The 27491-nt window shown below is 44.4% G+C and overlaps 1 protein-coding gene across 6 annotated transcripts in view; it reads left to right on the top strand.

Moving 5' to 3' along the window:
- The window catches only part of poe (E3 ubiquitin-protein ligase-like protein poe), a 248224-nt gene that overhangs the window by 33129 nt on the left and 187604 nt on the right, over nt 1–27491 (top strand). For 3 of the 6 annotated variants that reach the window (XM_077649148.1, XM_077649147.1, XM_077649146.1), the window contains exons 7-19: nt 154–421; nt 2284–2343; nt 5447–5643; nt 6356–6617; nt 10465–10585; nt 13448–13603; nt 13689–13876; nt 13964–14043; nt 14140–14213; nt 18576–18694; nt 20064–20156; nt 23530–23665; nt 26061–26184. In XM_077649148.1, the coding sequence (XP_077505274.1) occupies nt 154–421; nt 2284–2343; nt 5447–5643; nt 6356–6617; nt 10465–10585; nt 13448–13603; nt 13689–13876; nt 13964–14043; nt 14140–14213; nt 18576–18694; nt 20064–20156; nt 23530–23665; nt 26061–26184 (1878 nt within the window). The remainder of the gene's footprint in view (nt 1–153; nt 422–2283; nt 2344–5446; nt 5644–6355; nt 6618–10464; nt 10586–13447; nt 13604–13688; nt 13877–13963; nt 14044–14139; nt 14214–18575; nt 18695–20063; nt 20157–23529; nt 23666–26060; nt 26185–27491) is intronic. The other 3 variants (XM_077649151.1, XM_077649150.1, XM_077649149.1) reach the window with 1 other exon arrangement.

The raw sequence follows: 27491 nt of genomic DNA, 5'->3' as shown, positions 1-27491 counted from the left end.
GCGAACCAAGGTGTTTGTATAACCACACATGAGCTTCCTTGAATGGGGTAGATAGCTAAGGAGTTGTACCTGATATTGTATCTCTGTGAAAGTTCAGCTAGAAGCAGAAGTGAAGAGTTAGTGACACCCTGCATTCTTTTCCTTTCTTTTCAGGAAAGCACTGTTTGCTGACATACTGCTGGTGTGCAAGTGCTTGGGCCTGCCTGTGCTGGAGCCTCTCGGTGAGGCCCGGCTGAAGCGGCTTGTGCGGCTGGCCCTCGGGTGTGGCCACATGGCAGTGGCTGTAACACAGGCTGTGTGTGTGCTGGGTGTGTCCTCAACTGGAGGAGGCAGTCAACCGGCCTCTGGTGCCACTAAAGGAGTCCCCTGTTGGGATGATGAGGGACACATGGCACTTGCTGCACATGTTGTCGAAGCCTGTGTTAGTAACACTTCATCTTTGCTTTTTCTGGCACATACAGTAAAACTTGGAAAGTTTTAACTCGGTTAATTCAAAATCCCGGATAATTCAAGTTTCCACGGTCCTGTAATTGCTAATGCAAATTTGACTGGGTAATTCAAAGCGGTGGCCAGCACCGGCCTAGTTAATTTGAAGATCTAGTGTGTTATGCGGGAATGCCCCATCCTCATTTCTCCACAAACCGGTGAAGCGACACCCCCTTGGAGCCGCAAGGCGGTGACACAGAGCAATGCCTGTGCTTGATATGCAAAGAGCCCCGGTGCTATCAGCACGAAAACCAGTCTGGGCTGTAACTTGTGAATTGCCAGAACGCGCCCCTGCGCTTGTCCCATGACATGATCATTCTTGCTCCGTGCCTTTGACGAGTTGACTATACGCTATGCCTGCCTATTGGCGCTCAACACCGGCATATCTGATTACTTTAAGTGCCCTTGCATATAAGTTGACCTTCCTTAAGAAAAACAACCACCCAAAATTAGGGGGTCCACCTATATGCAGAGCTGACCTATTTGGAGAGTCTAAGGTAGTTTTGACGAGTGGCGGGTAGTGCATGCCTCGTGCTGGCACCCGTTCCTGGCAGGACACATGGGGCTCAAGGTGTGAGAAAAAGTTCATATGTATCTGATAATCTCGGAGGCCTGCGTTGCGCTGGAATCCGAAACTACAGGCCCGTTTACAGTTTGGATTACCGCTAGTCCGTCGGGCTGCACACGTGTCCTTCTATGGAAGGCAATGTGGAGAGATGTTTTTCAGCTTTGATCCGCATTGGCTTCAGACTGCTGTCCTTGTGATCGCATCATTACACATTAGTTGCTTAGAGTTGCACGCGTGCCACCTTGCCATCCCGTGGGAAACTACAAAATACAATAAGGCAGCGGGACGAAGCGGGGGTAGGAGATGTATGCATCAACTTTGCAGTCAGCTCTCATTTTGGCCAGCAAGAGCTATGAGTTGGGGGTAGACGTTTACATGGCAGTATACAATAATCACTAAGTTCTCTCTCTTTGGGCACTTTCTTGCTCAGCAGAGGCGATACTGAGTGGCATCAGGCCTCCCTTTCTGCTGTGCATTAGCTTTCGCTGCTATATTTTAAAGCTTTGAGAGTGGTAACTGCTTTTAAGTTCTTCATACACTCCTCTTTGTTTGTCAGTCTAGCTGTTTGCCTCTTTCACAGAGCCTTTCTGATTGTAATATAAATGTCAAGCATTTCATGGAATCGTGTTACGTAGTGAATGAAAAAAATACATTTGAACCGCTTGTTTCAGCTCGGGACATTTTGCATTATTGTTCACATCAAGGATCTGAGTAATGCCCACAAAACTGTCTTGTAAAGCTATACTGCACACTTGTGTTGAACTCCCATTCTTCAGTCCTTTTAATGTGTCGAATCGCATATGGGGGCAGTACAGATTTTAGTATGAAGGACAATCTGTGCAGCAGTACAAATATATATGACAGCTTTGTTTGAAAACACTATAGTTTCAGCAATAAAGTGAGAGTATGATTACAGTCGAACCTTAGTTTAACAAAATTAGCAAGTAACTCATTTTTTTTCGTTTCCAAAACTGTGCCTCATTGAAAGCCACCTATTTTTTTTTGTGATTTAACGAAGTAATTTATACTGCATTTTCGATTTAATGAAGTCCTCACACATTGTGATGAGGATGTCAGTAAAAATTGTGATGTCAGTACGCCTTTATTTTTGAGGATGGTTCAATTTCACTTTTGTTCTATTCATAATGTGTTTTTGTACCCCTTCGATCACTCTATGGTGTAACTCGGATCTTGTCTTAAGAAAAACTAATTTCCTATTTGTTTTGCAGCTTGACATCTACAATGTCATTGCGTCAACAATGAGATCATCATCAAGAGCTGGAGGTCATGTGAGTAGCATTTTTTCAGAAGCTAGACAGACTTCCCAACTTGTTTGTTTTTACAAGTACAGTATAAACCACTTATAACGCATACCTGGGGAGTAGGGAAAATCCGCATTATAAGCGGTACTGCGCTGTAACCAAAACGTAGTTTTTCCATGCATTCACGTTTTCAGAATGGCCTGCCTACCTTTCAAAGTGCACCTGACAATGCATCAGATGCACAACACTGCAATCACAAGCAACAAAGAAGTTTATTTGGTCTTAGCATTGTAATGAATGAAAGGAAGACGTAATTTTAGCCTGGCGCTGCAATTGAACTGCATTCCTAATGACGTCTTCAAAAACAGTGAAGCACTTGAGGGCTTGTTCGTTGAGATTTCTCTGAGCGCTGCAGAGGCGCAGTTTGTTGCAACAGTTGAGCCTGTCTTTGCACGAACCTTCTGCTGCACTTTCACTCACTTTGTCGGGCTCATCCTTGGATAGAGGCTCATCGCGACCGTGCACCGCTGCCACGATGTCATCTGTGGTGGCTACTTCACATGCAGCGCCGTCAGGTTCGGCGACGACTACGAAGAGCTTAGCTCGTGCCGGTCCTTGAAACGCTGAATACAATCTTTCAGTAGGTTGAAACCATCATGCCCCAAAATGTTTGCCATGCACCTGGCCTTGACTTGCAATATCAAGCTATGAAAGGAACGCTGTGGGCCCGGACCTCGCGAAACCGTTCAAAGCTGCGATATCTTTGTACTTTGACACATGAATCCGCTTCCTTGCAAGTGACATGGTCTTCCTGCAGCTGTTGTCGCAACTTGTCGCTGTTCTTCCAAATGGCGGACACAGTAACGTCGGCGACACCGTACTTTTTTGCCGCCGTAGCCTTTTTTAAACCGCTCTCGACATCCCTCATAATGTTCTGCTTGGTTTCGAGAGTTTGCCATTTCCTGGCTTTCGGAGGAGCAGACGCCATCGGAACTGAAGACAGCCGAGGCTGGTAGACTTGCTCACATTGTCAGCTGACTTGCCTACGTTGTCAACTTTTCACTACACGCGACGACAAATATCTCGCTCATGGGCTCAGGCGTGACAAGACGCTGCCGCACTTTCGCGTGGTATGAGTAGTGCTTGCAGCGTCATGCCGTGCGCTCGCCACCGCCACGGCCGCTGCTGCAGCATGCTCGTCTGGCTGTGCCATCATGTGCTTTCAAGTTTTGTCCAATCAGTGTGCCCAATGGAGGCACATCGGAAAGTGAGAAAAAAATCGCCTGCTTTGAGACTTCTATTTTTTTTCCTATCCTCTCCTGCCTTCCACCTTGCCTTGAACCTTACTGACAACACTCCCCTGCCCCGCCTGTTGCCACCTTCTTGCACAATCTTGGAAGCACGCTCCTCGTGCTCGCCGGTACTACGGGCCCGTGCCGGTACGCAGGCAGCCAGGCTTTCCAGAAACCACACTATACGCGGCCTTCGGTTGCGCACTGCTGTGTATTAAGCGGTACGCCTATACATTGAACTCTATGGGAAGCGAGGCTGTTGTCACAAAAAGCTGCATGCAGTGCGGTCCCACATTATAAGCAGTTATGTTATAAATGGTCTGAGCCGTATTTCATTTTATGTATTAACTGTATTTAGCGTCGTTCTACCAACTGCTCGCGGGATGCTTTGTTGCCAATTTTCTGTATTCTGCATCCCCCTTATGTGGCGCCCTTTGGACATTTATGGGTATAGTAATGATTTGTAGGTGCAGTTAAACGTGGATGTAATGAATTCCTTGATAGTATTACGAAGTTCTCAATTCCCCAACATCGCCCCCATTGAAGTATCTGTATTTGCAAACTCCATGTAATGGAGGTGTTGCGGTGGTTGGTTTTGATATAACAAGCTCACCATGCTGACTGTCCATTAACTAGTGCCGTGTTACTTGGAAGTTGGCCAAATCATGCTAAAGTTCTAGAGACAAAACACAAACCGCTATGAAAGGAATGTCGAAAATTGCAACGAGGTGGTTCAGTTGACGCAACGCGTTGTGCTTCAGCGCCATCAGTGCCTCTCTACGGCATATGGAGCAGTCTCTACAGGTTTTGCTTCTGTACTGTCACAACAGTGTCACTGCAACTGTTATGTCCAAAAGCAGCATGAAACAGGATGCAGCAAAGAATGCACAGGACATGTTGTTCTGAAGTGTTGTTGCACAGCTGTTGCTTTTAAGTGGGGACTCCATGGGCACTTGCTAGGTGCACGCACCGCAATCCTGTGTGCCCAGTGCCACCCCCCATTAGGCATCAGAAGGGGGCACGCATCTCCATGTGCCTCGTGTTAGCTCCTTCTTATGCTAGTGCCGTCATTCTTGTTTAGCGAATTTTATGCCGAGAGCAGCTGCTGTAGGTACAGTCAGCTCAGACTCTGCTCAGACTCTGCCCATGAAAGTTAAGAAAGCCGAGAGTCCTCCAAATAATGCATGTAGCCGTGTCGGTTCCTGCACATCTGCACTGCAGATAGCGCAGTCACCACCTCGCAGTTACAGATGTGGGTGCCATGATCACACATGCTTGAGTGTGCTGCTGCGCACTTGCGGAGACTGGCTGTGGCAAACGCGCGGGCGCTTAGGCACGCAGCACGTATGCCTAGCAGGTGTCCATGTAGTCGGGGCTTGTCTGCACGAGCTACGATGCCATCCCAAAGAAGGTATGCTGAATCGAAACCAGAAAACATTATTCCTGAAAAGGTTATTTGTTTTAGAATAATACTTCGAGATTTTGAACACCAAACGTTTGTATCAAATCGTTATCGGATACTTTACTATTCGACCGAATATTCGAAAATATTATATTCGCACCGGCCTAGAAGCTTGAACTATCACTGAAGGAAAATAGCAATTTCCATTTTCCAAGTTTCTTGTTTTTTATCCTTATTTGTAGGCGGTTAGTCGTTGTAAGTGATCTGCAGTGTAAGTACTGAAGGGAAGCAATGATTTCTGGTTTCAAATGAAAGATGCTTCTTGGATTTGGTTGGCATAGCATGGATGCTGCTGCTCGGCTGTTTTCCTAATGGTCATTCAGCTTATTGCTTTCTACACTAATTGTTGACTTTCTTCCCCTTGTGCTGCATTCAGGTGCTGCAAAACTTGCATGTGTTGACATCATGGCTGCTGCTTAGGGGCCTGCAAGCCATTCTAGGCCTGAACACTTTTCTCGACCGAGCGGCTTGCAAGGAAGGTGCAGGCACCAAAGGCAACCGAGGAGGCCTCGACCAGACGCCGACAAGAACCAGAGACCAGTCTGCTGGCCTCAAGCAGAACTTGCTGCGCATGTGAGCAGTGCTTTTTGTCAGCTTCCTTCATCTTCAAATTTTTAAAGTGGTGGAGCTATCTTGAGCAACATTCAGAGTGTTTAGTTTTGCTTTCTGAAAGCATTCGGCTTTCTCTGCCTAGAGTTGCTTTTTTTAGCATCCTCCTTTCTATAGCAGCCTCTAATGTCACTCTACCAGTAGGGAGATATCTGGCAACCTTGCTTATACTTCACGACAGCATTCAGTAAATTCCTTTGTTAGGTAAATATTAAGCCAAACCAGTCATATTTGATTTTTTTTCACTACACACAGTAATGTTGTTCTACAAAATGTACCAAAGCTGCTTATTTTCCCATTATTTCCTTGTTTAATACCTCGTAGGCTTTATGGGTACAATGAAGGATGGTAAAATAAAATGTTTTCTATACATCTGTTTCTTTTCATTACTGTGTTTAGTGAGTTGTTTATTTAAGCTACCCTTATTAATATTCAAAAACATTTAGTTTGATTCAGATTATTATTTTTACTGTTTGCTTTGCATTCAGAGGTGCGATATTTGCACCCCCATAATTCAAAGTCGATGTGCCTCATAGCTGAAGTTTGGCTTTCCTGCTTAGTTTTCTAGAATATCAACTGCCAGTACCTAGTTACTCATTGCAGGCCCTAAAATTGGGTCATGTCAGCTGTGAGAAGCATCCAACCCACAACTGCTCATTTTTTTCTTCGAGCACAGCCAGCAAGGCTTTGGGGTCCTCCCTGTGGCACTGGCCAACCAAGTGCTGTCACTGCTGACAAGCATTTTTGGCGAGCTTCGCCTGGAGGCAGGTGCAGCACTTGAAGAGGCTGACCGAGGGGCAGGCCCTGCTGAGGAGCGCATTGTCATCTTTCTGGACAACATCAACACTCCGTTCTCTGCTTGGAAGTGTGTTCGGGTGCTCATGCAGCTGAACCTACCTGCCCTGCTTTTCGACCTTGTGTCAGTCTCCTACCGCAAGGTGGGCCATGCTTCTGGTTTACTGAAGGGGATGGCTCTCTGGTGTCGTTGGTTGATGTCTGGCAAGATTTTTGTTTATGCGCAAAGCCTGTATGCTCAGTGCTTCATGACTTCATGCATACCACAGACATGCAAAAATGCTAACATCATACAGTAAACCCCTGTATAGTAAAGTCGCTAAGACCAGCAAAAATCTTTTATTATATCAGTTGTTGCTATGGCATGGCTCTGAAGATGCTGTCTGGTGATTAATTGGCTACTTACAAAGTACATAATGTTGGTTTATAAAAGAAACACCCTGAAATACCTTTGACCCTGCTCTTATTCACCCTTTATGTGATAATTATGTATTTCTAGTTATCAGATTTCTTATGTTTTCGATTTTGTTTACGTCTTGCAGAAGTACCGCATTTACATGAATACAACACTGCTATGAATATAACGAGAGTTTGGTTCCATATAAAAACCAAAGCTTTGCGTAGACAAGGCATAATCCTCTGTAGCCTCAGTTTCATTCCAGAGGCAGTAAAGAAATGTGCACGACGCAGTCAAGCATGGTGAAACTGCCCACGCAGTACTGCCGCACCTTTGCATCTTGCCACTGCTGCCTCATGCTTTGCACAGCCCAGTGCTGTGGACATTCAAGTTTTTCTTCTCTTCCCTCTACTTGCCGCACTTTTACTGCCTTTCCTTTCTCAGCGGCCCTCACTGCCTTCTTTCTATGTTCATAGCCAGTTTTACTTTTTTTTTCTGTGCGTATCACGCGCTTTGCCTCACAGCCCCAACACCTTTGAAAAGTTGGCTTCTCCTCGCAGCCCACTAGCATAGTGGATAAGCCATCTCGAAGAGCACTTTTTTATCATCTTGGCTATCCATTTGCCTCCTACTGTTGGCCTCGCGATTACACCATTACATGTCTGTAGCCCTGAGGTGTCCTAGACTGCATGCGTGCCGCAATGTCATCATTCAGCAAGAAGTATGTCCCCATGGCTAGAAGCTGTTGATTGTAACTGTTCCTTCATTGAAGAGGTCTTTACTATAAAAAAAAAAATGTACAGTCATATTATGAAGGCAATATGGAGCCGCAGTTTCATTTTACTGCATTGAAGTTTTTCCTATATCTGAGTTTACTATAGCAGGGTTCTACTGTATTGACTCATTCTTTACCACAGGAAAACAGCAGTTTCAAGCTGGTGTACATAAAAAAGTTGTTCACCTCTGAATTTAAAAATTTTGCTTTATTGCAGCACATCATAGTGTAGGTAATAGAACTTTTTATGACATAAATAAACGGGATATGTATTGCTTACGAAGAAAAAAAAATTTTTTTGATTGGCAAAGTTCGACTCGCAAAAGTTCACAAAATATTAAATATATTCAGTCAGAAAATGGAGTAAAGAATCTACAATATGCATTTTATGCTTTAGTGTGTCAGAAATTAGTATTCAAAGTTACAGAAATCACATTTTGGCAGAAAATTCAGCGCAGAGGGACGAAAGACAGTCCCTCCATGCTGAATTTTCTGCCAGAACTACATCCAACTCTCCCAACTCACCATTCTTCTGTTACAGAAATCTTCACGTTAAACTTTCTTATGAGTAAAAAAAAAAAAAAAGTTGCTGGCACAAAGCGTTTTGGGCTGCTTCGCTGTGCAGTACCAAGGTTGACCCGGGGCTGTCTCATGTCTGTGCCCCTGCATACTTGCTTTGGCTCCTTTGTCTGTGAGCGTTGTTGCAGTTTTTCTCAGAATTATAGGGCGTGGCTTTTTGTGAGCCAATGACAGCCCCCACTACTGAGATCACATGAGCCATAGGCGTTGTAAGGCAGGTTTTACTCGAGAAACTGTCAACAAATGTTGCCACATGGAGTGTTAATCAGAATTTTAAAAAAATATTTGTAAGTTGTTGGTTCACTTTTGTGGGTTTGTGTATGGAATGGATGCTAATTAGCTTTTACTCTAGATAATGGATGAATTTCTAGCGACCTTCAAAACCATTGATAATGAAAATGAAGAAAAAGAAATAAAGAACATGTCAGTGAAGTTGCGACCTCTACACATCATTTGGCTTATAGAGCAGCAGGTGAATCTCCAAACATTTGTTCCCAGGTACTCCTGCTGGTCCTCTTCAGCTTTAGTGAATTCCAAAAAATTTGTGATTATTCCGTCTCTCGGAAGGGTTTCCTCATCTTCTATTTTCTTGTGATTGCACGAAAAATCGAGGACTGTAGCATTTTTCGGGGAATTGTATGTTAGCCACGAACTTTTTTCGATGATATTGTATCTGTAGATGACAGGAGTATGTAATAGAATGATGGGGAAAAGGTTAATTCAGTCGTCTAAAATCTCTTGAAACGTAGAATCTTGTAACGAATGAAATTCTGCTGGCGCCTTAACACGCTTGCTCCCCCTTTCGTTGAAGCAAACTAGCGCGTCGAGCGCTCACCCATACACTTCTTTGATATGAGTCATGATAGAAAGCAGTATTACCATGTTTGCACAAATTAGTTCTTTTTTTTAATAATTGGCTTCAGAAAGCACCTTGTGTTAAAACCAAACTATACAAACATAACGCACATGTAAACAATTTTTTTTTCTGCTGTTCTTGGAGATATCCACAGCGAGCTCACCTGCTAGGTTCATGAGCTTGCGAGGAAAAGCCAACTTCTTGATGACCTTGGGCCATTGAGTGAAGCATGCGGCAAACACTGGCACAAGAGAGTTGCTGCAAACGTGGAAAGAAGGCTGCACTGGTCGTTGATACAAGCCAAGGAAAGACAAGGCAGTGAAAAACCAATGAAAAGTAGGAACAAAAAAAAAGGGCGTCGAGCGCAGAGCTATGCAGCAAGAAACACGAAGCAGCGAGGCAAGAAGTGGCACGGTGCCTGATGCCGCACAAAAGGCTGCTTGTGTTAATGCATGGTTGGTTTCCCGTGGAATATTGGTGGTTTCTTTTTTCTCAGTTTACAAAACTATAATATTCCGCTGCAGAAAATTGGAGGCTTTATATGTGCTTGTGTAATGGCTGCACTTAATTTTTACGGGGCACGGCCCTTGCATGGTACTAGCATTTTTCAGTTGCAAAATTCATGCAACTCTTGATAACGTAACATACAAAGCGCATAAACAGTCATGTACACTTAACAATAGGCATGAGCAGTACACAAAATAGGGGGCTTGGTAGACATCTCAATAGGCTTCCCTCCATCTAAGTTGACTCAGCTTTCTGGAAAACACTTCAAGTGTGCCCACATTGATACATTTACGTTGCAAGCCGTTCCACTCTTCGATGGCGAACAAAAAAGTATTTAAATGTGTCACAGCTGGTTGGAAATGGCCTGACACACTTTTCATGATCAGTCCTGTGGAAGTGATAAGGCACGTACATGGTTTTATTTATGTTGATGTGATTGCAGCACAAGGAAAGGATATTTTAAAGCAGAAACGTGACAGTGACAGGATTCCAGCACTGACGCGCATGTCAGTTGAGCTGTCATGGTGCGAGTATTCAGATTAGGTAAAGCTTGATTTTTTAAAAATAATGTGCAGCTTTCTTGTTAGAAGCAGCCTGTCGTCACGAATTTTTAAAAATTAAATGTTGCTTATTTTGCAAGGTATCAATGTAGTCTTCAGTGATTTAGGCATGAGAGTTTGATAGGGCCTTGATTATCAGCATGGCTCATAGGCATCAAACACCTCTTTTATTTAGCATTGCATACAATTTTAACCGGGCTCTCTAGCATTGTTTTTTTTTTCTTCTTTTTTTACCTTGCTTAAGAGGGCATGAATTTGCTTTTTGGGTGTTGACGATGCCACTGTTTGCACCCATTGTATTCCTTTTTTCTCACAGGCAGGAATGCTGAGAAGGATTCAGAAGCACCCTACAGATGGTGACAACTTTAGCACTTCGGATTCAAACACATTCTATGAGGAAGACTTCAGCACATCGGATGATAGCAGTGCTGATGAAGGTGATAAAATTTATCTCCAAATAATGCAAGTTCTAAATATTACATCTATTTTATTTGTTGATATTTTCGTTGAACATACCTTGGTTGGGCTTTGATAATGAATTTGAAGGGAGCTTGATGCTGCATGTGTCGGCACAGTCTCGCGCTATCAGCATGCCCTGTTCCTAACATAAAAGAAAGATGTTGGCTAAAATACCCTGAAACCAAGGTTTACACATGCCAACAGGAAGAAAATTTTGTCTAGATGTGACCTAGTGTTCAATTAAGTAGAAGAATGCAAGATGCAGTGCAATTCCAAACCAAGAAACATAGCTGCTTCTTCACTCTCTGAATCTTCAGCAGCATGCTTAACTTTTAATTGTCTGGAAATTCTGTCGGGAGTAAAGCATTTGTGAATGGTACCTGTAATTGTTAATGAGAATTTTGCCATGTGAATATGCAATGGGCCTCTTCGATTTACGGGGTCGGATAGTCCGCTGACAACCTGAGTATTCCTCTCTAAAGGAGAGTTGTGACACGGTTATTAAAGTGAGCTGTTCACGACTCATCAGAACCTCCATTGATCACAAGCTACTGAATGTTCAACTGCTACAGTGACAACTCTGGCATGCTAATGACAGCCCTTTAGCATAGCTTAGGTGTGATTGATTTTGTAGGAGGCTACCACATGCAGATAGGTAACACTTCCTACATAATCCAAGCCCATGAATTTTGCCAGGTTGATTGCACAGCTGTTGATGTGCTGTCACACATGCCTGCGATGTTAAAGGGCAACTGATGCCGTTTTGGAATTTGGCGAGCTTAAAGGGGTCAAATATGTGAAACTTGTAGGTAAAGAATGCGAAGTATATTTGTTCTAGCATCTGAAAGGTGACGTAATTGCTGGATGAAGCCATGTAGGCATTCAGGCTTCTCTGCAGTGCACAGCACCGGGCATGGGCCGCAGTGATGAGTCATGTGCGGTGGAGCTATGTTTATACCAAAGAAATGGTTCCTTGAAGGAAGAAAACCAGTGCCACTGAAGGTAAAGCCCATGAAGCATTGTTTGGCGGCATCAGAAGATGCACTGTTCATGTGGGCGAAGGCAGTGGGACTTTGAACTGCCAGCAACACTGACGTCATCACGAGATTTTCCACAATTCTCTGATACAGTGAGGAGAAGCCTGAACATGTTAGCGCAAAACTACTTTTGCATGCTTCACCTAGAAGCCTATAGAGTAAAAGCTCGTTAATTCGAACCTGAAGAGAACTGGAAAATTCTTCAAATTAAACGAAGTTCGAACTATCGAATGGGTGCTAGAATGAGTGGTCATTGCGCCCCACCGCACAGGCTGAATCCAAAGCAGTCACATCTAGACTCGTTATCACAAGCTAGGCGTTACTTCACATTTGTGGCAGGCGATTCTGAGAATTAAATTAATGCGGTCCTAATGGCAAATGAAATAAATTGATTGACCAGTTATGCGCCAGAAACAAATACAAGAATGCATCCGCTTAAGCAGCGAGCTTTAGTGCCTGAATAATAGGATGGTATTTATGCCCCAAACATGTTTATTTACGGGGAAGGGTTGTCAAAATTAAAAGTAATCAGTGATAAGCATTTGCTTGCGTTTCTTCTGCCATGACTCCATCAGCATCATTAGCGGCTTGCCCAAGAGCTCCAGCGCAACGTCCTAGTTCTCATTGGCACAGAAGTAGTGTGCTGCAACATTGAGTGCCGGCGCTACTTCACATGCACTGCATACACTTGGCAGTGGCATAAGCTCATAGTCTCAGTTGGACTCGTCACTTTCGGCTGTGCTCACCTTATGTGAGCCCTGTGACGCCTGCTGACAGCATGCAGCCTCAATTATATCAGCGTCACTCAAGGGCTTCATCTCCACACTGCTGTCTACATAGCTCGCGGCACCAACAAAACGTCGTCGTCGCCCGAACCGCCACACTACATTGTGTACACCATGTGATCAACCTCCACGTGGCATAACGAAAACCTGGAACAGCTTGCGCCAAAGCTTTGGAGGTGTGGGCGAGCACTTCGGCAGTGAAAACCTGCTTCGGCATGCACTGAAGCATGGGTTTCGCCAGCATAGTGTGCTCAGCTTTTTTTTTTTCTTTTCCATTATTTTGCATCTCTAGTAAATTTGCAACGTATTGTACTTGCTACGAGTCAACTTCTATCTCTGAGGAGCGGCGTCAGCCAGGGGCTCTTAGTTAGAATTAACCATTGCGAATGCCGACTTGTTTGAATTACCGGGAATTTTTCCCCGTTGAAATACACATGGCTGCGCCGGGACTCGGGCATCAGTTCGAATTAACCGTAAGTTTGAATTAACGAGCTTTTACTGTATATTCAAATCCTTCAATCACCTCGAATTCATAAAAACCATTTCAGTTTCACTTTAACATGCATGTGTGGAAGCACTTCAGTGCAGGAAACCACCCAGAGCCTGCATTATTAATATGAGGAGACAGCTCCATAAACTTGGGCAGGGAACTTTTTAGCATTTATTTTGACTGAACATCGAAGCTAGCTTTTAAGTGTACTCTGGCCAACCTACCCTACTATACCGAAGAAAGTGTGGTGTTGAAATCAAGCAACACAAAAATGGTTTGACGGGTGCAGAACCTGACGTATCATTCTGCATTTTAGTTATTAAGCTACAAAAGCTTTACCGATATGAGTAGAATAGCTAACTTAGTTGGTGATGAGGTCACAACAACCAAGATGGAGACATAGGAGGCTTTGGAGAATAGTGCGCATTAACGTCCAATGGAACTGATAACCGAAGAAACGAAGGCAGGAGCACGTGGAGTCTACTTCAATATGGCCGCGTACTTGCGCGTCTCTTTATCATCTGCTAGCTGCTGGACCAAAAACCTCCGGGCAGCTTGGTGAGTCCTCAGGGCATCCGAGGACTTCGCTGCACAAAAAAAGAGCGCGTTCCAGCAACCTTCAGACTGGTGGGCGGAGCCACCCGAGAAAAACGAACGCCGGACAGGTGTTTCAGGAAGTCCGCGGTGAGTCCGGGACTGATAATCGAAGAGGCCCCGTAAATTTGACGCATTCTTCACAGCTTCAAGTTTGGGTCACTTTTCTACACAGATGATGACAGCGAGCCGATCCTGGGCCACTGGTATGAACAAACAATAGCCCCACGCGAACATAGCCCTGGTCCAGGCGCCCTGCAGCCCAAGGGTGCTCCAGAGACTGAAGTGCCTGAGAACCGCGGTGTTCGCTGTTCTCTGGCTGATGGCCGACCCCTCATCCCAGACAAGGAGGAGCCACACGGAGTATGTTTCAGGCCTTTTTCTAACTTGAGGTCACCAGCAGGAGGATGGGACCAATTTTGCTGATTATGCTCGCTTTTTCTTTTGTAGTACATACAGCTGTCCTCGAAGGTTATCAACTTCCTGAATGCATACCTGGTCAACTTTGAGCCAGTCCAAGGGTACCTTAAGTGAGCTGAATTTTGTTTCTCGTGTTTTTTTTTTTTTGTATAAATATAATGTGAGAGCTAATTTTGGTTTGATGGGACTTTTTTTTTCTGCATCAGATCTGGAATTGGCACACCACAGATGGTCATCCTTGCTGGGATCATCAAAGACTTGGACCGAGAAACATGCAAGAGTAAGATGCTGTTTTGTTGCTTTTCGCTTCAAAACCTTAATCTCCCTGGCTACGTTTGTGGTCGAGCGACTGGCAGTTTCCATAGATGCCCACACTGAGACACAGTAGTAGGCATTTTCTTTTATTTCGTAAGCATCTTGCTTTCTTCGAAACGACGTAAACTTTGCCACCATAACAACTACCGCAAGGGTAGAAGCAGTAACTGTAACTAGACCTGCAGTCGTCTTGGGCACGACATTTAGAGCAAACGTTCCGAGTGCTTTGGGGGCAGTGCTTAACGTGCTGTCAACCCCCTGTGATAACTGCACTCGCAACCCCGCTGCTAGATGAAGCGGCTGCGGAGACTAGATTCAGAAATATTGAGTAACTGTAGGCCTGTTCATAAAAGAACACAGGTGCAGTCCTGACAGCTATGCGTTTTAAAACACTTAAAACAACCTTTTGTCATCTGCCGCAGTGGCTGAATGGCCAAGGCCTTGTTTCTCTGCACAAATTAGCAGTTTCAATAGTTTGCCATGATGATGGCTGCATTTTGATGGAAGTGAGATGTGAAGAGGGACTGCAGCAGTGGCCTAGTGGTTTGAGCATCCGCCTCGCACGCAGGAGATGTGAGGTTCGATCCCCAGTGCCGCTGGGTACTCACTGGTGGTACAATCGGTTCGAGATTTCCCCTTGCCTGGTGCTCGACTTCATCATCATCATAATCATCATCATCAGCCTTACTACACCCACTGCGGGGCAATGGCCTCTCCCATGTCTCTCCAATTAACCCTGTCCTTTGCCAGCTGCGCCCACCCTATGCCTGCAAACTTCCTAATCTCATCCGCCACCTAACCTTCTGCCGCCCCCTGCTACGCTTGCCTTCTCTTGGAATCCACTCGGTTACCCTTAAGGACCAGCAGTTATCTTGTGTTCGCAGTACATGCCCTGCCCAAGCCCATTTCTTCCTCTTGTCTCTCTGCGGCATGTGATGTGACCTCCTTCAGGCTTTGGCTTGTGAAAATGCATTAATTAGGCCACCTCTTGTCATATGCTACTATCCCTCTCTCTTTCTAAGGCTTCTTCTCACCTCTCAGCACTGCTGTCATGCTGGAGGTACACGGCACTCTCAGCATGATGCATGCAATCCTTCCTGTGCTTGTGCATTCAAGAGACACCACACGATGCCTTGCATGGGCTTGTGTGTGTAGTGTGTATGCATTGTGCTGTCAGTGGTTATGGTGCTCATCCGCTGACCTGACAGACGTGGGTTTGACCCCGGCCACGGTAGTCTCATCTGATGAAGGCGAATTGCTAGAGGCCCATGTACTGTGCGATGTCAGTGCACAGTAAAGAACCTCGGGTGGCCGAAATTATTTACAGCCCTCCACTGCGGCATCCCTCATAGGCTGAGTCGCTTTGGGACATTAAACCCTATAAAGCCATACCATAAAAAACATCATGCTCCCTTCTCAAGCATGACAACTGGGCAGTCGTGGGGTTGATTTTAAAGCGAAAGCTTTACTGGTCACGAACTTGCGATTTCGCTGTGGTGGTGCTCTGAGGAGGCGCAGAGACAGACCTTGAGCCGTTGCCTAGCAGCTGCCGCAGCTGGGCGGATGCCATGCGCTCGCCGCGCCATCTGGCATGACGTCATACCGTGTGCCTCGCCGGAGAGCCGCCCTTACCCTTACCCGCCCTTACGCGCTTAACCGCTAACCAACGTATTCGGTGGCGGCATCTATGGGAGCCAGTAAAACCCCTGCATACTCACAGAATAATAAAAAAAAAACCTGTGTCGAGGCTGGGAATCGAACCAGGGCCTTTATTTAGCGTTTGAGGTGGAGACGCTACCACTCCGCCACGACAGCTCAAGGTTTAATCATGAATATAGGGGGCATTTAGTGAATGCACTCTTACGATCCAGAAGTCTCCACGCTTTCGCTACGCATATCCTGGCCTAACAGAGCTAGGCCAACAGCAGTTTTCATTATAGTATGGACAACATGCAATTGTAGCAGAAGGGATGCAAAAGTTGAAGCACTGGAAAGAGCTGACAAAAAATGGCTTGGGTTCTGTTTAAGTTTTGGCATTTCCTAATGCCATATGGACTAAGAAATAACTACTGTTAAGCTACTGTTGATCTTTTCTTTCCTGAATGCATCACATTTACAGTAGAGTCTTAGCGACACGATCATAGCTGACACGATGGCGGTGAAATGCTAGAGGTGCCCATGTGCTGTGCAATGTCGGTAAACATTAAAGAACCCCAGGTGGTCTAAAGTAATTTGGAGCTCTCCACTACAGCTCCCTCATTGCTCATGTGCCTCTTTGGGATGTTAACTTTTCCTTACCGCACCTATCCAAATCGTTCAAATGGCACAAAATGCCCCATTCTGAGAAATCCGGCCCACTTCTGGACAAGTAACATGATTCAGTATGTTGCAAAAAGGCTATATTTCAGTTTCGGAATCTTTTTTTCTCAGTTGCGTGAGGGAGTATTTTTAAACGACCTGTCAACACAGCGACGGTATCCTCTTAATTTCGCAGCATCAGCACATGACTCTGTAGTTGCAAGCAACAGCTCTGTGTGATGTCTGTTTGTCTTATTTTAGTTCAGGCAGACATGATTGCTCCTCCCAGTCTGGGCTGTCGACGGGTGCCAGTCTGTAACTTTCAATTCCGCTGTTGCTGAGGGAATTCACTGCTTTCAGGGCCTCTCTAAATGTACCGAGCATGTTCTTAACAATTCTGTGCCACCAGACGTGTAGCAGACAGTTATCTGCAAGACGGTCCAGGGTCCACCTTGGCACTGCGTTGTGGAGTAGCCCAAAGTGCTGCGTGTGAACAATTTTAATATTTTTGCTGACTGAAAAAATTACCATGAAGAGTTCTGTAACTTTAAATAAGCATAGTAGAATAGGCATAGTAGTGCACAAGAAGTATATTCTAGATTTCCTATTCTCCTATTTTTCTACTGGATATATTTAAAATTTTAGGACCTTTTGTGTGAGTTTCTAAAATTTTGTCAGATTTTTCTTTCGTTTTTTTTTCTTTGTATCATTGAAAAGAAAATTCTGTTAGCTACAGTATAGTATGCTGCAATAAAGAACTTCTTGTATTAATAGGTTTAAAAAATTTCATGCACACCACCCTGAAATTGCCTGTTTTCTTGCAGTAAGGAAAGAGTTAAATCCTACAATTTTCAGTTTCTTTACGCATTAGTGAAATTCTCTGGCCAAAGTGCCTTGTGTAAAATGTGATAAATTTTGTGTGTTCCGAATGCTATCCTTTTTATGGTTTTATAGGGGTTAATTTCCCAAAGCGACACAGGTTATGAGGGACGCCGTAGTGAAGGGCTCCGGGAATTTCGACTACCTCGGGTTCCGTGCACTGACATCGCATAGAACACGGGCCTCTAGAATTTCGTCTCCATCGAAATCCGACCCCCGCGGCCGGGATCGAACCTGCGTCTTTCGGGTCAGCAGCTGAGCGCCATAACCACTGAGCCACCACGGCGGCTGAACGCTATCCTTTGTTACTATGGATGATGCAAATGTGGCACCCGTTACCGCACCTCTGAGCACTAAATTCTGCCCTCACATCGCGGAAGTTTCGAAAACCACTTGCGTAGTACACACAAAGAGCGCCGAGCAGTGGGGAACGGCCACAAATAAATTTGGTCAGCCGCAAATAGATTTGCATGAATGCATTTCCCATGCCTTAAGAGGGATTCACATGGGGAGCCGGGTGGTGGGGGAGGTAGATGACATTGCCGGTTGCCAAAAGCTCCTGCCCTGTTCCCATGGCTGAAAGAGAGGTGAGGGGGTCCAGCCTGACCCCCACCGCCACAGCAGGGTTCAATTAGCTTGTCTAGCTGGCAGCTGGCTTTCCCATTGCACCTGAATTCGATTTCATCGTCACTTCTTTGTTCCACTACTGTGTGGACTTCTTGTGGGTGGAGGCATTGTGGAGGGTGGCCGTAAGTAGGTTGGTGGTGGGTGGTGCTTCTGGATGGTAGGTGAGGTGGGTAGGGTGTGGTTGGAGATTTTGGAGGTTCCAGATGGGCGGTGGATCGAGCTTGGCAGTGCATGGGTGGGCAGCTGCCTACTAGGGGGGTGTGCATTTTTGCCAAGTGCCACTGGTACCCAATAAAAAATATTTGTTTGCTCTCGCTGAATTTCGCAGCTTCCACGGCATAGCATAAGTGCAGTCAATTTCTTTTTCAATAATTAAAGATGCTTGCACGTAGTGTTGTCCTGTTCATGCATGATTATTGTGTTCTAGGGTTAAAAATAATCAAATGGCAGTTTTAATTAAATTGGACAGAAAACTACTTTAGCATTCCTTTAAGATTCAATTATTGTGTTTTGGATTTTTCAGGCTCAATAGGTCTTCTGTTTGGAGCATCTCTGGGCCAGATGTACGAGGAGTTCTCAAAAGCACTTGCTAGGTTCATCCATAATATTTTGGCCACAGGCTTGCTGGATGATGTGTACCAGGTGAGCTGTTGACAAGTTGCTGCTGGCAGGCTGCATGCTGTTTTGAAGTTCATTTATATAAGTTAGTAATAAAAGTGTTTCCTGTTATCTCATGAAAACAGTACCTCAAAAAGGTAGCTGCAAATTACTTTCTGCAAAGGGTAAGAGTGCTTAACAGCCAACTTTAAAAACTTCTTGTGACGCACACAGTACTCCAGGTTAGCACAACAAAAGAAAGTGCTTGCTATGAAAAGCCATGCTTGAACTACAGTAAAACCTCATTAGTTCGAAATCATTGGGACTGCAAAAAATAGTTGAATTACTAAGTTTTTGAATTAACCGAACACAGAAAAAAGACTGGAAGGAATACTTGAGATCTGCCTTGGGGGCATGACACGATAACACTAATGGGTTAATGCCCACATATGGGAAATTGGACATTCTTTACATTCATAGATCCCTGAGAATCCTCATACCACTCATGGTGCTACCACTCACTAGTGGCCTTGACCCACTAGTGGGCCTTGAGACCTAAGCAACCTGTTGTGACCAATCATTAATTTAACTGCCACTTGCTATGGTGGGCAGTCTGCTCACAATCCAGCCCTGATATAACTTTGATACTACTTTGATATACAAACTCTCCATGCTGACCATCCATTGGCTGGTGCTGCGTTACTTGAAATTCGACTGAACCATGCGAAAGTTTCCCGTCTCTGCAACTTCAACTTGTAATGTCACACCAAAAGGGCACTACAACCGTTCATGCTTAAACAATAAGATTTGGCAAAGATGGCACTAGATGAGCCAGCCACGCCCTTTGCCGCCACTCGGTTGCTCATGTGAAACTGGCACCAACAGCTGGCGCGTGCCATGAGCAAGGACAGTGTTGGACGCTGCCTACGCGAGATGGAGTCCAACTTCTAGGACAACAGTGGCCATGCAGACCGAGATAGGGGATATGCGTGAAGAGGCTGGTGCCTCCACTTCCTACCCTGTGCTGTTCTAAAGCAAAGCGACAGCTTGTAGTGTGCATGCGCAGTCTGTGTTGGCAACATGTGTAAGCAACAGCTGTAAAGCGGAAGCTGCAAGAGCACACCTGATGTTGCACATGCACATTCAGCTCTGTAATACTACATCACACCTGGGACATTCATGTGCATGTGTTTTCAACTAGTTTTTTTTGCATAGTAGAAGTTTCGTGCTAATCCCAGAGGGTGCCATGTTTTCTGAAAAAAGTGATTTCTGTTTTACCGCAGCTACTGCTGTTCAGGTATTTTGTGTAGATTTTGAAAGTACTAAAATTTATGTTGATTACTGCATTATTTAGCTTCTGCTAACATTTAAGTACACGTACATGTTATTTGTCCTCTTATTTTGCTTTATGCAGGATGGCTTGTTGACTCATTTGAATATCAACCCATGGACTCAGAAGGAGTGGCCGTTGCAGATCTACTGGCGCACTCTGTCGGTACTGGCACAGGTGAGGTTTACATGAGATATACCTCTTGGATACTTTGAGCTCTCGTTCAACCAGCAGCACTAGACTTACTGGTGATGGAATGCTGCTGCATGGTGTGATAGGTAGGGACTCTCTGTCGCTCAATGAAAGTTTGTGAAACATGGTAGAAATTATAGAGAAGCATTAAAAGCTGCTTTTGCCTGTTGCAAACTCAGCGGACAAACAAATATTAGTTGGAACAAAAATTAAAGAAACATAAGTAATACAGTCGAGCCTGCTTATAACGAGCATGAGCGTCACGTTGCGTCCGTTCGTTATATCCCGAAGTTCGTAGGAAGTGGACCGCAGCTTTAAAGACAGTTGCTTGTGAAAACACAAAATTTTTCTTTGTGAAAAATCCATGATGGACGTGTTTTTGCAGTGCAGATCCGATGAGGGAGGTTTCAAGTTTATTTAAAGCATAAGTGTGCTTTTGCCGAGGCCCTCTATGTAGCTCATTGCTACAGGCGCGCTTATGGCTGCTGTCTCCGAAGTTTCATCCTCATCCTATTCCTCCGCGTCACTCTCGTCCCGCACTTCAGAAACGATGCCCTTGTCCGTGCACGGTTCTGCGGTGTCGGCGTCGTCATCGACAGAAATAAAATCATTCCAACCAATGTCATGACCCCCCATGTTGGAGTCGATGACGCGCTGCCACAAATCGCCGCCGGGCTGGTAATCTTCCGAAGCATCAGGCTCACTATCAGACAGTGTGTCGACGAAGCCGGCCTTGCGCAAGCAGTTCCGCTCACCAGTGGCCGTCACCTCCGCCCAGGCCGCTTTCATCATCTCTACTGCTGAATACAATGAAAATGGGCACGGTGTTTCCGTCTGCCATCCCGAATTACAACCAGGGCCCGAGATTTGAACAAAGCCAATGAAACGTACGCATCGCTATAACTGACAAATGCGTGCGATGGGGTAGACGTGCAATGCGCGCAGGCGGCAATCAAGCTAATCAAGCTAGAGATACAGACGCACAGCACTAGCGGAGAGACCAATGAGGGGCGTCCGTGAGTGTCAGCGCAGCCACCTCTTGGCTCCCACGGAAGGCCTGCTTCACGGAGCGTGGCCTCCGCGATCAGCACCGGCGGTGGCGCAGTCGATCGCGGAGGCCACGCGCAGATTTGCAAGAGAGTGAATGAGGAGGAGGAGCGGAGTTGCGAGGAGGGGATGGAGGGCGATCTTGGAAGGCGCATCGGCGGGGAAATGGTAGCTCGCTCGAGACCGGCACGAAATGGGCCGGGCCGTTCGCCTGCAATGAGACTGGAAAACATACCGCGCACCGGGCGCAGAAAGGGATTGGAGGCAGATTATCTCGCATCGTGGCACTGGGTTTACGCTTTCCATTCGTTGTAACCGATCAGCACGGCTTAATGGCGTTCGTTATTTGTGTGATTTTGTGCCATTGAAACAATGTATATTTTGACTGTTGCGCAGGGTTTGTTCGTTGTAAGGGAAAGTTCGTCTTAAGTGGGGCCGTTTTATGTGGGCTCGACTGTATGACAAAATTTAGCTACATCATGCGAAAATACATGCGGTTTCAAAAGCATGCAGGCAAAGCGCCTCCAGTGCACGTAAGTAGTCGAAAAAGCCAAATTTTGACAAGCCACAGTGCCAAGGGTAATCACGTTTTCGAAATTCTAAAAACTGATATGGCTATTACTAACGACTGGCTACAAATATCTAATTGCAACTAGGCACCTAACTCTACTAGTTAAAAAGTTAATTATTAAAAATTAGTTAACCAGCTTACTACTTAAGGCGATTCACCAGTTTTCTGGTGTCTGCCAACACTGGTAATACTATGCCACTAAAACCATATTTTTAGCACAGACAGCCAATTATTAAAATTTTTGAAAATGTTCGCTGATACACCCGGTATATATATGTGTGCTAAATACACATCTGATGCCAGCCGTCATAACTTTTGAATTTGGGTCATCGTAAAGCAAAATGCTTTTGCACTTATATACATGATGGCATGAGCTGTGCAGTTAAAGAAAATAGTTTTAACACCACTTGTTATTGCATGTGTAATAGTAATTGTATAATTTGTATAATTTTTTTTTTAGAAAAAATTCAGCAATAACATGATTTTACTAATTACTTTTCATTGCACAGCTAGATATATAAGAAATAAGTCTACAAAGTTTAAATAAGAAATCTTATACAGGAATGACAAAAAGTAAGTTTTGAGAAAAACAACAAAGAAGATTGAGAATAGCTACAAATGCCATAAAGTAACGTCCAAGAGGGTTGAAATTCACCATATACGTAGTTCCTTTTGCTTTTCATTTCGCTTGTGTGAGAACTCACTTGTTTCTTGTGTTTTTGCGGCATGAGTAGGCTGATAAGAAGATTTTCATATATGCAGTTGGTCACCTGTCAGGCAAGCTTTCAGTGTGTGCATACCAAGTTTGATCATAATGTGCTTCAAAATGTCGAGCGCCCCTGTGTTGCCATTGTGAAATGGCACATGGCATCATACAAACCCAACTTCAGTGATGGTTGACTGACATCCTTATGTTCCAAATGCCTTGAGTCACTTTTGTGAGCACTTAAGTTATTAAATACAAAAAAAGACATAGGTAGTATGAAACAATTATTATTAGTCCAAACTGAAAAATGAAGAAAAATAACTAATGCTGCAAAAATTAGGTAATTAATTTGATGTAAAACTTTCAGTTTTGGTTTTGCGAGAATGCAGAGGGTGACAACTTTGGCTCTATCTTTGGAACGGTGTTAATTAGAAGCACAATTTTTGCTGCAGTTCATTCAGAAATGAATGGGTATCTTGATCAAACAAAATTTTTAAAATGATTTTTTTTTTTCAAAGATGTTGAGTTTTAAAAGTGGCCTCATAACTTAATAGAATGAAATGAAAGCCTTTGTCTCACGTTTCCTGTTGCACTTTCCTCGGAAGGAAGTGTCAGATTTGTGCTCAGTGTACAAGTGCTTCGTCTCGGGCAGCACCACAGGTCCAATATGCGATGCACTGTGTCAGTCACCTTTGTTGGCTTGGGGCTTCTGTTGGTCGCCCTATATGACATTTCAACTTCATTTGTTCTTGTTTTTTTTTTTCCTGGCACTAAGGCTGCCCTGTATGACGCATCTAACAATATGCAAAAATAAGGTGTAATGAGTCTGTCTCGGCATGGTATTCGAATTATAATGTGAGGGGTAACTTTTCATTTAACCATTTCAGGTAAAAAAAATGCATTACGTTCGAGTAAATGTGGTAATAATTGTGTTCACTTCTAATCTCATTCACTTGCATTTCATTCTGCCCCGATTACAAATTGGAACAAAATATTCAGGGTGTTGTATACTTGCCGTCTTTACTTCTATTCAGGTTCTCTTGCTGAGACTGCAGAAAGACAAGGATGACCTGAGGAGTGAGAATGACACAGCATGCATTCTCATTTTTCGCCTGGTGCTGAATACCATGCAGAAGGCAATCCTTTCATCGCATGTTGACGACAATGAAGGCATGTGCTTTCGTGACCTCATCCACCATTACGTGAATAGTTCATTGATAGTGTGGCATGAATCACTTTGCATTGGTGTGTGCTTGTTTCAGTTTTGCTGTGCAGGGAATATAGGTAGTAATTCAAAAGAAAACTATTTTGTGTAAGCTCTATTCAGTGAGTATGTAGGGTTTTCATAACATTGCTTTATATTCCAAAGAACCAAAGTGGCGATGTGATGGGGCAAAAGAAAGAGGAACAACAGCATTGTGTGACAGTTTTCAGTCTTCTTTTTCTTAATTCACTAAACAGTTATCCATACATGAAAGGTTGAAGGATTTTGGGCAACTGTGCCAAACTGTTCGACATGTATAAATTTTCATTTCTCACTGCATCGTGGCCTAGCTTGCTGATGTGGGCTCATTTGTAGGGAAATCAGCATTTTAAAAGTCGTATGGCACTGTGCACAAATGCGTTCAGAACTGGTCTAATGCCACTCTCTTTCAGTCTTCTATCTATATCTTTCTTTTTTTGTCCTTCTACTTGCACTGTGCGTCATCCTTCCCAGCTTCTGAATCAATTGGCTGGTACTGGTGAAAGCAGAGGACTGTTGTGCCTGAGCCAGCAGTGAAGAGTGTAAAAATTGTATTGGAGTAAGATCTAAATAATGTGAAGCTGGCAAAACTAGGGGATACCAATACTCATTGCTTTTGAGACACTGTGTAAACATCGACAAGGCAGAGTTTTCTATTGCCGATTCCGCTTTAGCAATTGACATGGCAGTTTACGCCACAAATAACTTGCCAGGATCCTTTACAAGTATAGCTTGATCAACAGGACGGGAGCATGGTCGGTGACTTGACTAAAGGATTTTGAATGCATTGCGTCTGTTATGGCCAAGGAAGAAAGTTCAGTTAAAAGAATAAAAAGCGCACAGTAAACTATCAAATTTATCCCCAGTTTCTGTTTTTTTTAAGTTTTATTGGGTAAAAGTTTGCTTATCTAGAGTCCTTCATATTTCGTCTAGCTGTTAGACTAATTTTTGTCAGCATGACATCGAAGAGTTCTTGCTCAAGCTAGTCCCTTGACATCATGCAGTTGCTGTGTATTGGCCTTTTTATTACTACAGTAAAAGCTCGTTTATTTGAACTTCAAGGGAGCTGAAAAAAAATGTTCGAATTAACAAACCATCCCGAAAAAACAAGAACTCCTTACATCACGATAAATTTATTTGGTGAAAGTTGGGCATTGGTTGCTAACTTTTGAGATGTGAATGGCATGATAGTGACTGTTTTTCACATTTCTATCGATGCTTTATTGTGCACATACTGTCCGGATTGTCTTAGCAGAACTACTGCAAAGTGGTAAGGGCCTCCCTTGTTTTTTCACGATGAAACATAGTAACGGGGGAGCTCCACTGTCACTGTGTTGCACCCCTCACAAGTGGCAGCATCGCGTGTAAGGAGGCTTCACCACTCAAACCGCTAACAGGTTGTGAGCTGCCATGGTGGCTCGGTAATTATGGTGATCGGCTGCTGACCCAAAATACGCGGGTTCGATCCCGATCGCGGCGGCCGAATTTTGATGGAGGCTAAATTCTAGAGGCCCATGTACTATGCGATGTCAGTGCACATTAAAGAACCCCAGGTGGTTAAAATTTCCGGAGGCCTTCACTACGGCGTCTCTCATAGCCTGAGTCACTTCTGGACGTTAAACCCCCATAAACCCTTAGTTTCAGTGCACTGGAAGAAACATGCGGATGGAAGCGCTGAGTAGTGCTGAAATGGGGAGGGAGGAAGGGGGCTAGAAGACTAGTGACGCAACAATCAGCACCCAAAGCAGTGCTCAGCTGGGCTCGATTGGCTGGCTGATGCGGGCTGGCATGAAGCTCAGAAAAACCGAAACTACAGTACTCTCCCTTCAACATTGTTATTGCACTACTCATGGTTTATGCAGACAAGGACACATACAGACAGGGCGCAGACTGATTTTGACGAAGCGAGAGATTAACTTTTTAAGGAAGTGAAAAGACTGCATCCTCTACGCATGCCTGTCAGCAGAAGACTATTAGACAACTCATCTCCATGAAGCTACTTGTTTTTGTGTCCCTTCTTTTTTCATCTTCACAGTTCATATAAAACGAATTTCCCACGCAATGAAGTCAGTTGATAGTTTGCGCCCTGTCTCCAAATCTTTTGAGGGGGAGAGGAACTCTTGTCTTCTGCATTTCAAAGGTTAGGACTTCATGGGCGCTTCAAGAGCCCAATTGTGTGGCTTAGAAGTGAACCTCTTGGGCTCAAAGCTTTTGACAAAAGCTGTGTTCATGGGCAGTGCAATAGAATGCCATCTTTTCTCAGCATTGTACTCATGTGTTCAGCCAAATATGACTCTGCTTATGTGCATACTTTCTTTTCAGATCTGAATGTGGAGCATACCCAGCTGCTGCTTTTTTTGTTCCATAACCTGCAGCTAATGCAGAAGAAAGTTGTTCTTCTAAGTGTTGCCAAGACAATAATAAATGTGGCCCCCGTCTCCCAGAGGTATGCAATAATGTGCCCGCCAGCACTTCCCTTCTCATTTAGTTCACACTAAAAACTTTTCTTGTAGCTCTTTTCCAGGCTACAAAATGTCCGACGATGACACGAATCTCAAGGGACCTTTGAATGACTGATGTCCAGTCCTTTGTATTGAAACAAAGAACTGGACACCTATTGAAACTAGCGCACAGTTTTAGTGTACCTTGTTAAAGCAGTCTAAAATGCAGCAGTTAGGTCGTAGCAGTTTTTCCTACTCATGCAGCTGTGATGTCAATTCTGAGTAACTTCCAGTATCCCTGTTACGCGGACACTGCAAAGGCTGTAGAGAACCAGACCTTTCTGTTCAAAGGTGTGTGGTGCGGCCTTTGCCGCAATGGGCCCTGGAGGTGAAGGCAGCCGTCCGAGACTTTTGATGCCCAAAGGAGCGGCCTTCGAGAAGCTGCGATCGCAATGCTATCCAGTGTAGAAAGCTAAAAGCAAAGAAAAGAAAATCTAAATAGCCAAAGGTCTTTGAAAACATCTTAACAAATATAAAAAAAAGTATCTGTATCTAGTTCTTGATTGTCTTCATATTATGCTGCAGTCTCTATACCATGAAAAGGTAGCAGCAACACCAAGGGCGTGTGGTGGTCAGGGCCATAGAAGCTATCAGTAGTTTTTTTCATGACGGGAGTATGATGAAATAGAATTATAAGCTCGACAAATGAACAAAATTCTCCACATCGGTTTTGAAGCTCTCACTTCTGCCTCGTTATGCAACGCTAGGGGTGATAAAGTCCGACTGTTCCATTTTTGAGCAGCACTGTGTAGCAGCATCGTAGCAGCGTCATTCCTTTCTGGTCTTGTGTGGCATTGCCAATTCCTGCTTGGTGTTATTCAGTTTCTTACAACCCATTTGTTTATGAAATGTAATGGTACAGTGAGCTCCTTTGGGACAAACTTTGCAAAAGCGAATTCTCTGGTAAGCGGTACAGCTCTCGGTCCTCTGCATGGTTTTTGGCACAGCCAGTGCAAAAAAAAATGTATATGGGCAGCTTAACTTGCGCAGGTAAGTTGTGTAGGCCCTTGCAGTAAAACATGAATTTGCATTTCACAGCGCTGTGTTTTATTGGGACATGTCGATTGGTTGCTTTGGGTAAGGGAAGGCAGTGCAACATAAAAATGAGACTCAAAGTGCTGATGGGGGTTTCTGGTGCAAGCAGCTCTTTGGTTTGCATTGTATCATCTGCTTCACCCCGTGAGACATTCTTGCTTCAAACTAGTTCATTATCATGTCTTCTTGAAGTAAAAAAATGCAGTGTAGTGTGGGG

This window comes from Amblyomma americanum, chromosome 1 (assembly GCF_052857255.1).
Source record: "Amblyomma americanum isolate KBUSLIRL-KWMA chromosome 1, ASM5285725v1, whole genome shotgun sequence".
NCBI classification, from domain to species: Eukaryota; Metazoa; Arthropoda; class Arachnida; order Ixodida; family Ixodidae; genus Amblyomma; species Amblyomma americanum.
Note: the sequence above shows the minus strand (reverse complement) of the source record. Positions and strands in the feature narration are given on the sequence as shown.